The sequence below is a fragment of the Juglans microcarpa x Juglans regia genome, chromosome 1D (genome assembly GCF_004785595.1).
Source record: "Juglans microcarpa x Juglans regia isolate MS1-56 chromosome 1D, Jm3101_v1.0, whole genome shotgun sequence".
NCBI classification, from domain to species: Eukaryota; Viridiplantae; Streptophyta; class Magnoliopsida; order Fagales; family Juglandaceae; genus Juglans; species Juglans microcarpa x Juglans regia.
This window is the reverse complement of record NC_054594.1, coordinates 7,532,641-7,544,067: the sequence shown is the minus strand read 5'-3', so window position 1 is coordinate 7,544,067 and position 11,427 is coordinate 7,532,641. Positions and strand designations below refer to the sequence as shown.

Genomic DNA, 11,427 nt, shown 5'->3' with positions numbered 1-11,427 from the left:
GTTAAGATGATGAATATATTTTTTCTATAGGAAATGAGATATTCAACTTGTAATTGGGGTCTAATCCCGTGTGATAGGCTCCATCTTCAAAAGCAATGAAAGAATAAGGTGTCAGCCTCTTATTGGGTGGTGTGAAACATGGCTTTACACCACATCTGTTTTGAAGATATTCTCTTAAAGATAAGAAGACACAGAAAATAAGTAATTAGAAAAAGGGAAATTCATTTGTTGGTCCAGAGGGTTTCAACTTTGAAAAATGATAAACACATATCACTTCTCATAACACTTTACACAACAATGTTTTAAACCAGTCCCTCCATCTAATTTTTGTTAATTATATGACGAAAAATACTAAAAACACACAGGAATTGAACTATCATAGAAACTAAAGAGGCATTTTCTGCTTTTGAGGCACAAGACAATGAAATCTATCCATATAAAAAGATTGTAATACATGCACTGTTAGTAATTAATCTCCTTTGGAGCTATGGAAATAATCTAAAACCAATCAATAAAGAAACTGATAACAGCTCATATTGGAGATTTAATTCTATTAACACATTACTATTATATACATATATACACCATAATCCAAAGCAAATTTTTGGGACTAAACCATATCATATCTACATTCTTTAATGCTAAAGCCCCACCACAGTATGTAAATTAGATGACAGAAGATGCAGGTAACCAGCCACCACCGCCACAAACAGGGAAATCTAGAGGCACTATGCTCTGTGGCCAAAATTGTGAGGGAAAGTTGACAGACAATTCACCTTGCAGCAACTCCAAAGAACTGTAAAAAAGAAAAGGGTTTCCAATCCATCTAAGAATTAGGCCAACCATTTGGTGAGTGCTCCTTAGAGTGATTCCTTAACTTTGCAGTCAGCTGAGCTTGAATTATTTTGTCAGTTGCAATTGCTTCCTGAATGTTGTTGTGAACCAGCTTGCAAAGGTCGTCAAGTGCAAGCATTGGAAATGGCTCCTCAATCAGAACACCAACCTACAGAAACCAATTCTCATCGTGTTAGAATATCAAATCTGTACTTACGACCCGTGTGTTTGGGCTGTGCTTCATTTGAAAAATATGCACGGGAGAGAGAAAGAGAGAGAGCATGTTACTAAAATCTATCCTTCAGACTGCCATAACTTCACATTACTATTAGTTTCTATTGTTCCCTTGCCACATCAGTAGTGTCAGGGATAAAATTTAGTTATAACGACAGCATTTCCATAATAATGAGAAGGAAAACTGATTGAAATCCAGAGTCATTCTTACTGTTCAAGAAATTAAAAAAGGCAACCACATGACAATGAACTTCTCTAGCACGTAAATACAATAACACATTAAATGGCAGACAGCAGAGGTACACATACTTCTTCTATGCAGAACAATGATGCAGCGCTAATGAAAGTAGCGGGAACCACAATCCAATGGCAATCATCCCACAGTATGATAGGGAGGGTGAGATGCCAGAGGACCAGAAACCTTGAAGTCAAGCGAGTGTAGGAAAGTGGGATAGGTATACCCACAAGTTGTTCACAAACACCAATTCCTTCGTGCAAACAAGAAATCTTTGACTCCTGCATCGCATGTAGAAAACTAAGATGTCGATTAAAAAAGATATTAAAGAAAGCATACGGCTTTGGGGGAACTTGAGTGTACATAACTGCATAACCATATCCAACATCATGGGATGAAATAAAATATCCAATAGAAAAAAGCAGAAAAACACTCTGGATCACTTGTAGAAACTTTGGTGGTTGAAATGGAAGGCTTAGAAAACTTATTTAACCCAAGAAGAAAATTACCAACAAGTTTCTCCTTGATTCCTCCAACTTTAGCAACCGGAGGCTTTGAGAGATGAACTCGATAATGCAACAGGGCCGATGCTTTGAATTGAGTACTATTTCTAGATCATCTACTTCAAGAAAATTTTGGAGGTCTTGCCTAGCATTTGAGCCATAAATCACATGACACTGCATTTAGACTGTTCACATCAGTAAGTTGTGTCACCAACCTAGACGTAAGCAAATTACAATCGCTAAACTGTAAGGAGAAATGAATCTGAAATCTTCTGTTAAGCGCAATAATATCAAATTCATAAATTTGCACATCTTCTGAATAAGCGAAAAAAAAAAAAAAAAAAGCATATGTTTACTGGTCGCCGAGAAAACCAATTAAGTAGAGCATGATACCAGCAACAGCAAGAGGAAGAAAGTAAAGGGGAAAATTAGAACCAACCTTAAGCGCAACTGGAAATGCCATAATATATTGCAAAAGCGCCTTCTTGAGCGGCGCATGATTACCCGAAATATCAACCCCAGAAATCACCTGCGTTGCTAAATCGTTGGTCACCGAAATCACTTTGGTCCATGCCTTCCTCCCCTCCTCAAACCTCGAGTACGACGCCTCGGTCCGAAACACCAACAAGAGAGCGAGCGCCGGTGCCGTCAACTGGTACGGCAACGACGAGGTCTTCAAAACTGGGAAGAAACCCGGCAACCAGTGCAACGACACCGCAGAATTATAACCGGCGATCAACACAGCGAAAGAAGTGAAGGCGATCACGGGCGGCACCAGCGACAGAATCACTCGCGACGACAGGCTCGAGAAGACGTGGCGCAAATGGCGAAGCGAGCTCCGATGGTGAACCCATTGTTCATGGTTGTAGAGGGTGCGGCTTTGCCGCATTCCGCGCTCTTTTACGCCGTCGGCCCAATCGGGTATGATGCGGAGGACGGAGATCAGGGTTTTGGTGAGATCAAAGGAGGGAAGTGGGTTGGGGTTCTGGGGTTGTGAGGAGGACTGGAGTTTGAAGGAGTGGGAGGTTTTGGGTATGGAGGAGGGAAGGGATAAAGGGTGAAGCTTGGGGAAAGATTTGGGAGCAAAGGAGGAAGAAAGAGAGAGTTTGGAGGTGGGTTTGACGGGGTCTGATGGTTGAGTCATTTGTAGAAGTCAGAGACGGACAGAGACAGAGCATATTATGTTGTAGGGTTTCAGATTTCTGAGTGAGAGAGAGAAGAGTACAGGGAAGGACACACAGTGAGTGGATGGGTTCGTTAGAAACGGTTATTCTGTGAAGGAGGTTTTTACACGTTCTTTCTTCCTTGTCTTTTTCGTTTTTTGGATGGATAAAATGGGAGTGAGGTGCAAATTTGCATTGAGGGCGGGCATCGTGTACGTGTATATTTAAGACGGTGAGCATCAGAGAACCGCACCGAAAGTCTGGAACTCATGATCTTTCGTTCATTAAATTATATGAAATTAAGTAAACATAGAGTTATGAGATTTAATTTAGAGGTACACCTATTAAAAATACTCGGGGAAAATTTTAAGTTTTATGAATCAATCATATTAAAAGAAATTTGATTTTTTGAAAATTAGGTAGTCTCTTATAATTTAGGACCATGCTAAATCTACCGAAAAGAGATATCGAGAAAAGTCACCGAATGTGTAATTATTTTTTTCCAACCATTTTTTAAATTCCCTTAAAAACATTTTTTATTTCAAAAAATCACGAACTCATTAAAAACACTTTCTTAACAATTAAGTTAAAAATAAAAAAACCATACGCACACAAACAGTAGTCTTTCTCGATAGCCACTCTCGATAGAAATAATTTATTGCTAGACCAAAATCCTTAATTGTATCATGGATTTAAATATAAGTTTTATTGTCCATGAACACGAAAGAATGTCCTTAAAATTCTTGATGACCTTGAGAGGGCGGAAGAAATACCTAAATTTCAAACCATCTATAAAACAGGTTCACGACAAGGGACTAAAATTTTCCTAAATTCTAAGGAGTCTAGAGAAATAGATATATAAAATGGATCACACAATATTTAATGTTATCCGAAAACTACCGGGATAATCATAAATGTTGTGAAACTTTGTATGTCTCATTCTTCAACTCTAGACCTTTAGAGATGGGATGGTTACTCTGTGGGATCCATGTGGGAGAGCTTAGCCACCATAAGTAACTTCGTATCAATTTGTATAATGAGATAACCAAACGAAAGCTTTCATGCCATAGTGATAGATACAGGTAGTAACACAAAGAAAACGAAAATGCTGCTCTTTCTAAGCAAGCAAATTTCATTAAAAAAAGAAAATATGATACATGAGGAGGGGTGAGGTTTCCCAATAAACACCCCAGTACAATAACCACCGTGCAAAAGTGATAGAAAAAGGAAAATAAAATAGATTTTGAGACACCTATGCCCTACAAAGAGAGCATCATCTTAAAAGATGGTTTTTAAGTAAGCCACCGTTGGAGGAGGTGTAAGCTATGAATACACTGCAGTTTGTTATCTTAGGATATTTTTTGGAGAGATCCGTAATCCATTTTTCAATATCATCGGTTAGGAAAAACGATAATATAGTAGAAAGACCGGCATCGGATGGATTGATCTGTGGCGGATCATCTATCTTCCCATGCCTCTATAGTGGCACGTGGAGGCCACACGCAGATGGTTGGAAAGTGAGGTGGGATAGATTTGAAAGATAGTGAGGTGGGGAATCTGCTGGTACGACGCATATAGCAAGCGGAGTCGTCGGGACGCAGCAGCATGTGGAGACCACGCACAGAAGCAAGCCACACGTGAGGGTCACGCACCGATAATTTTGGTGCGATTCCACGTCATCACAGTAGATCGGTGACGCCGACAGTAGGCTACTACAGAAGCATATTCACATAGTGGTAGTGGAAAGAAAATGGAGATGGACAGGAGGGTGGAAAGCATATTCACAACTCTCACCCTCCTCTCCGGCTGAGACGCTCGGAGTGATTTGGACTTTCTAGAAAGAAGGAAGAGCTTCTCTTTCTAAAGAGAACGAAGAGGTTGGGAAGTTTTTGAGTGTCTAAATACCTCCAACACTCCCAGAAAATTTCACAAAATTTAATAACTTAATGACCCACCAACCAATAAGTTATTATCCCCCTCAAGTCTTGCACCTCAAACATATGAACGCTTTTTTGACACGGCCCTCAAGATTTTCTCATACTCCTCTTGGATTGAACTATAAAAGTTGGTCTGAAAATGCAGCCTTCTTATTTCATCAAAGCAACCTTGGAAAAAGAAAGAAGAGTAATACTACAAACCACACCATCTAGCAATTCTTTAAATTTGTTATTTCATACATAATAGTTGATCTAGTAAAAGATGGACAATGCTACATTAGTAGAGTAATGAGAGTCAGATGAGAGTATAATATATAACATTAACTCTAGAGAACAGCAAAACCCAAAAGGAAAAAGCTTCAACAAAATGTACATGCTCTCCAATCCGTAGCATGTAATGTCAACATGATGTAAAGTTTTGGTTTCAGCCAGAGATCCGAATATATGAAATCCATGAGACAAAATAAAAGATGTGCCAAAGGCCCAAAAGAACTACGTTCCATATTACATACAACTTTCAAATACTCGACAATTCTTGTAAGAACCTCTCTAAAACCCATAAAGTTCCCTATACAAAGTGAACTGCCGTTAACTAAGGATGCTCCTTGGTGCCACGGGATCCCAGCTTCCCCAATTGACCCTCTTGAGACTCCTTCTTTGGTCCAAATACGTACTCCTTAACAGAATTTTGTGCTGACATTATTGCCTTCTTAATCTGCCATTGAAAATTTGTTTCATCAAGAAGTCCAAAAGAAAAACAAATCTTTAATGTTGTGTGCCTATGTGTGACTGCACACGTGTGTGTTAGAGAGAAAGAGAGAGAGAGAGAACAAAAGAGGAAACAAGTATATCAGTTCATAAAGATTGATACAAAATCAACATGTATAAAACACAGAAGTAAAAGCAGCTGAAAATCTACAGGGAAAAACTTCAAGTGATTCACTAAAGATTTTGAACCCCAAATGTCATCTACCAGTACTATTATGAGAAATTTGAACTCAGAAACTACCACTAGCAATATTTCACACAACCCAAACGCCTAAATCCTCCTCAGGAGGGAAAATCTAATGGTAGCTGAAACTGCAAGTAACACAGATTTCTATAAACATTATTGAGGTATAGTAGTGTTCATCTAGCACTACATTTCCAGGACAAGTTCCTAAATTTTCTCTTTTTATCGATGCTTAACCTTTCTTGCTATCAGAATATCACAATTAGCATATAATTAGAAAGCATCCTCGCTTCTGATGGTCATATATCAAGGTTCTGGCACCTGTAATGCTTGTGTCAGGAATTCCATTCCATGCCCCTATTATTCAAGGCAACCACGACAAGGTGAAACAAAAAGGTTGCATCAATATATTTATCACTTCCAAAAATAAAGGTCCTACAGTAAACGGGGTAGTAATCTGTAGAACCAAGATGAATCCTAGATTAAACTAGTCAGTCTGGTCAACTGAGGACCATTTCAGATGCTATATAATCCTGACTTTCAGTCTCCAGTACTCTTGTTAGCTAGGATGAGACTTTGCATCGCATTTGCCATGCAACCAAAAAAAAAATAATGCCCCTTTACAAAATTCTGTCTCTAGAGTGATTTTTAATATTAATTAGACAAACATGTTGCAATCAATCATAGTTTTGGTAGTTCTTTCATTTCGCTCTTCAAGTTTAAATCATTCCACTTATCCTAATGTTGCACCTCAGTACACTAGAAGCTACTCAATGATTCCCATTACACATCATGACCAAGCAAAAACGTTTTCGCGTTAGATTCCAAATGTTTTACACCCCCAAAGAGATTAAAAAGCACAGAGTACGAACAAAAAAGGGATTGATCACTTCTTCTCAAGAAATCCCCATCACTATCAGTTCTGGTTGATCAATACTAAGAATGCTGTGCCTCTTAACTCTTTTTTTCCCCTTTTTATTTGGGGTGGGGGGAGAGGCTATCCTGTCTCTGTGTCTCCGATCTTCCATATGTAGGCCATCGTCTTCTTGCTAAAGTTTACCTTGTAAGATCCTCCCCACATGGATCTTCAATGGACGCAACCAAACCATTCATATCACTTCGTAAATCTCATCCCCAATTTGGACCCATCCATTATGACTACAAATATCTGTCTTTCAACATCTTCATCATAGCATTCAATTATTCTCACTCTTGAAAATCTGACATTCTATACAAGGCATGGCTAACAATACTCTAGGCACTGCAGTCTCTCATAGGCAGCACTTGTTCCACCCCCAGTATCCAACTATCGCATTGATGTATCTATGATGGAGATCAAAACTAGTTGCCCGAAGAAAAAAAAAATCTAGGTTATATTTTTCTAGATTGAAATGGACAAAGGATAAAAATCCTATATCCCCAAATTTGCACCATAACTAGAAACATTAAAGAAACCCAATATATATATATATAAACCCCAAATTGTGAACTAAATAGGATATCCTGCACAGAAAATATCAAAATTTGCAAGAAATATGCTGCAATTGAGGAAATAAAGGCAAGTGTGAATAGAGATGATATCAAGTAAAAGAATCCAGTATACATAGAGAAAAAATTGCAGAAAACCCATATCATAAATTCTAAAACCAACCCATCCAAAAGCTTATGCTTCACTCCGATGCTAAGAAATTGCAGAATTACACATGTATAACAACAACAACACAGTTTCATTTCATTTATTTGCAACCAAATAACCCTTTGAGATAAATAAGTAAATAAAATTCTTATAGAAAAAGAAAAACATACAGGATCGAGAGCGTTCGGTTCTGAGCCATAGTCAGCGGTCAAGAGAAAATAGGAAGCAGTGACAGTTGCCACCATGGTTGTCCTTCTCACCAGTTTGTCTGTCTGTGAATTCATCATGCTTGTTCAACTCCAAGTTTGCACATCAAAGACTGTGATACACGCAGAGAGAGAGAGAGAGAGAGAGAGAGATGCTTTTATATGAGAAGTAGAAGAAGAAGGTTTTCGAAGAGCTTGGTCTCTTCGCGGCGAAACGGTCCCGACGTTTTGCAATAGATAGCCCCGTTTGGATATAAACATCTCGTCTTATCTCATTTAATCATTATTATTTTTTTAAATTTTTACATAAAATATAATAAATAATTTAATCTTTTTAAATTTTAAAATAATAATAATATTAAAAAATAATATTTTATTCAACTTTCAACTTTTATCTAAAATTATTTTATCTCACTGCCCAAACCGACGTCAATACATTCGAAATAATGAGTAATATTAGATACAAGCTCTAAATAGATAAACTTCATATAAACCTTTTATAAAATAATAAGTCACACTAATAAATAATAATTTTTTTTACACTTCTTTAAAATGGGGTTCACTTTTTTATAAAAATTTATATAAAACTTATTTATTTAAAATTTGTACAAATCATTTCTTCGGGATATTATCAGGTCGTTTCGAGATACTCATCTTTTCACGTAATTTTGTTCTGTTTAGATTTCTTTTTTCCAAATAGCTTATACTCTACTCGACAGAAATTAGAAGATAAGAATTCATAAGAAGACGAAGAGTCGCAGGCATTCTCTTAAATCATATTTAAGAAACTTTTGACATTATGTTAACGACGTATTCCACATGCTTTTGAGTCAGATTCCAACAAATCAAATTTTTGATTTTTCACTTGCATACTTAAGCAAACACGAAGAGTGAGAGGTCTTGGCAGTGGCTGGAGAGCCTTCAATGCTAAAATCAATATATCTCCTTAGTAGTTCATGCGTAAGCTTAAATGAATTAGATAGAATTCTTCGTACTAGGAGATTGACTTTTGTACTAGATTTATGGAGGGGATAGCTCGTTCCTGACTTTGAAGAGCTTATGTCATTTCCACTGTTCATTTAGTCATAATCCTTTAATGCGGCGTAGAGTCTGGAGAGTGGCGCTATAAATGCAGCGTGGCTCCCTGACTCACTTTACTCTGTAGGCGTTCCATATTAAACCTCTTCATGTCTACTTTCAAGAGATTAAGGATTCTTCATATTTCCCGCTCACCTACCTGTGCAGGTTCCCAAGAGTAGGGTGTCTTCGGGGTGGTGTCAGGATGACAAATCTCATATGTCCCTTCCATCCGCTTTCCCTACACGTGGGCTGCTTCGAGGGTGGGTTTTTCTTGTGGGTTGAGTACTCTCCAGAGGCCCACTGGCTCCTTTTAGAGGAGGCTCGTTGGGCTTGACTGGGTTTGGTTGGACTCTCTATCTTACTTCTCCAGTAGTCTCTCGTGAGCTTACTTTAAAGGCCGAAATGGGAGAAAAACCCCCTTACAATTATCATAAATTTATATTTGAATTTAGATTCAAAACCTAATATATATCAAATTACAAAATTACATGAGAGTAACCAAATGATTTTTAATCAAGTCGTCCTATTCAAAGGCTTGCTACTTATGTCACACTGCACACCGGTGACATGGTTCAACTTAGTATTTTTTTTTTAATAAACATCAAAGAAAAATTTTACTTATCATCCTTACAACACACATACTTTATTATTAATATTTTTATTTTTTCTTTAACAAGCATGTGATGTAGAGATGATTAGTAAAAAAATTTAATTAGTTTAGCAAAAATAAAAAATAATAAAAAATAAAAATTATAATATGTGTGATGTGTAATGTAGGCAACCGGAGAGCCCAACATCAAAATGTATGGAAATGTCCTAATTTGTGGTGATTGTACCCGTTCTTTCTCCCAAATCTCCCCTGCCGCCAATACTACTCAGAAAGCCTCATCCCTTACAAAACAAAGAGGACCATCCCTGAAAGAAAGAGGTATGTTAAGCATTCTCAATGGGTTACGTAAAACTCATGCTTTTGTAAAATTTGAAGGAAATAATTCAAAATAGCTCAACCAATAGATTATGTATTTTATCATTAATATCCAATTTGCTACAGAACCACCTCTACATCTATGAGATACTGTACACACTTGTATAAATATTTAATTCATTTCTCTCTCTACTTTCTATTTTTTCTTTACTAAGTACATTTTATTCATTTCTCTCTCTACTTTTTACACATTTTTACCTTATTTGAAATGAATAAAATATAATATTTAAATGATATAAAGAAAAAATAAATAAGCTGATGTATAGTATATTGTAAAAGTTAGCATGTAAAATAAAAAAATTGAGTTTTTATTGACAGAATCAAATCCCACAAAATTAGCAATCTCTTGATATTAGGAAATTTGTCATTTAATTGTAATTATTTAGGAAATTTGTCATTTAATTATAATTATTTCCTTTTTAATAGTTATCATAGAAAGGCTAGGTATGTATCTATATATTTTAGACGTTTTTATATTGTAATACATACTTTTCATAAATAAAGAGTTCAATTCTTAACATGGTATCAACCAAACAACGTTCCTAAGCCTCCAATCTCAACCCCTTCCATGGCCATTTCCTCCAACCCCCCTTCTTCCCCTTATCTGCTTCATCCATCTAATTCCCCTAGCCTCATTCTAGTCTTTGGCATACTCACCAGAGATAATTATCCCAAATGGCAAAAAGCTATGACCCGTGCACTCAATGCCAAAAACAAACTCAATTTTGTTGATGATACCCTTTCCCCCACCCGCCACAAATTCTCCAAATTATACTCAATGGAATCAAACTAAGGACATGGTCCTTACTTGGCTTCTTAACTCCATCAATCCCTCCATCGCAAACTCTCTCAAATTCCATACTAATCCTCGTGAAGTATGGCTCGACCTTCAATCTCGTTTCTGTCATGGGAACAACACGCAGGTCTATCACCTTAAACGAGAGTTATCCTCCCTCTCTGCACCAAAATACCACCTACATCCATGAATACTACAACCAGATTAAAAAACTTTGGGATGAACTTAGTCACCTCCAAAAATGCAGTGATCTTAAAGAATTTCAACAACAAGTAAAGGATGAACGAGTTTACCAATTTTTGCTTGGCCTCAATAATTCTTTCTTTCAACTGAGAACCTGGATTTTGGCACTGGAACCCCTTCCCCCCATCACCAAAATTTTCTCTATTCTATTTCAGGAGAAACAACAGTGACTTTTGCAAATTCGAAATCCACCATCCGAGCTCCATAGCTTCGCCGCCCACTCCAGTGGCTCCCCAAAACCACCATTCAAATGCTCGGAATGTGGCCGGAACGGCCACACACGTTATAGGTGTTGGCGCCGCATCGGGTACCCTCGACGCCGTGAACCTCGCACGAAGTCTCCTCCTTCTCTTCTCGGCAACCACCACCTAGTCTGATGCCGATGGCTCATCAGGCCTCTTCCTCCACCACGAGCTCGTCGGTACCTGGTCTCACTCCCAATCTCTACCAAAAACTCTTGGATTTGCTCAGCTCACCAAACCCATCCGCAAATTTCATGGGTAACGTCTCTTATACTCTCTCTTATACTCAAGGTCGAACATGGATTATTGATAATGGAGCTAGCCACCACATGTGCCATGATCGGACCATTTTCTTTGATCTTACCCAGGGGTTCTTCTCTT

General features: G+C 37.6%; 2 protein-coding genes across 2 annotated transcripts; both read right to left on the bottom strand.

Annotated features, from left to right (window-relative positions):
* Window positions 1-512: 512 nt before the first annotated feature.
* On the bottom strand, window positions 513-3,065 carry LOC121241397 (UPF0187 protein At3g61320, chloroplastic). The gene is made up of 4 exons (XM_041139155.1): window positions 2,246-3,065; window positions 1,813-1,980; window positions 1,378-1,584; window positions 513-1,003 (listed from the first exon to the last, which is right to left on the bottom strand). The coding sequence occupies exons 1-4, from the start codon at window positions 2,948-2,950 to the stop codon at window positions 827-829; spliced, it is 1,257 nt and encodes a 418-aa protein (XP_040995089.1). The 5' UTR covers window positions 2,951-3,065; the 3' UTR covers window positions 513-826.
* Window positions 3,066-5,264: 2,199 nt separating this feature from the next.
* On the bottom strand, window positions 5,265-7,955 carry LOC121242671. The gene is made up of 2 exons (XM_041140592.1): window positions 7,665-7,955; window positions 5,265-5,621 (listed from the first exon to the last, which is right to left on the bottom strand). Exons 1-2 carry the CDS (start codon window positions 7,779-7,781, stop codon window positions 5,499-5,501), a joined length of 240 nt encoding a protein of 79 aa, XP_040996526.1. The 5' UTR covers window positions 7,782-7,955; the 3' UTR covers window positions 5,265-5,498.
* Window positions 7,956-11,427: the final 3,472 nt, after the last annotated feature.

Bases quoted from the DNA above. Each gene is read 5' to 3' on its own strand.
- LOC121241397 (XM_041139155.1), bottom strand. From the start codon at position 2,950: ATGACTCAACCATCAGACCCCGTCAAACCCACCTCCAAACTCTCTCTT. The intron at 1,981-2,245 runs GTTGGTTCTAAT...GTCTAAATGCAG, and splicing joins CATTTCCAGTTGCGCTTAAG to TGTCATGTGATTTATGGCTC. The intron at 1,585-1,812 runs GTAATTTTCTTC...CATGCGATGCAG, and splicing joins AATCAAGGAGAAACTTGTTG to GAGTCAAAGATTTCTTGTTT.
- LOC121242671 (XM_041140592.1), bottom strand. From the start codon at position 7,781: ATGATGAATTCACAGACAGACAAACTGGTGAGAAGGACAACCATGGTG. The intron at 5,622-7,664 runs GTATGTTTTTCT...TTTCAATGGCAG, and splicing joins AACCGAACGCTCTCGATCCT to ATTAAGAAGGCAATAATGTC.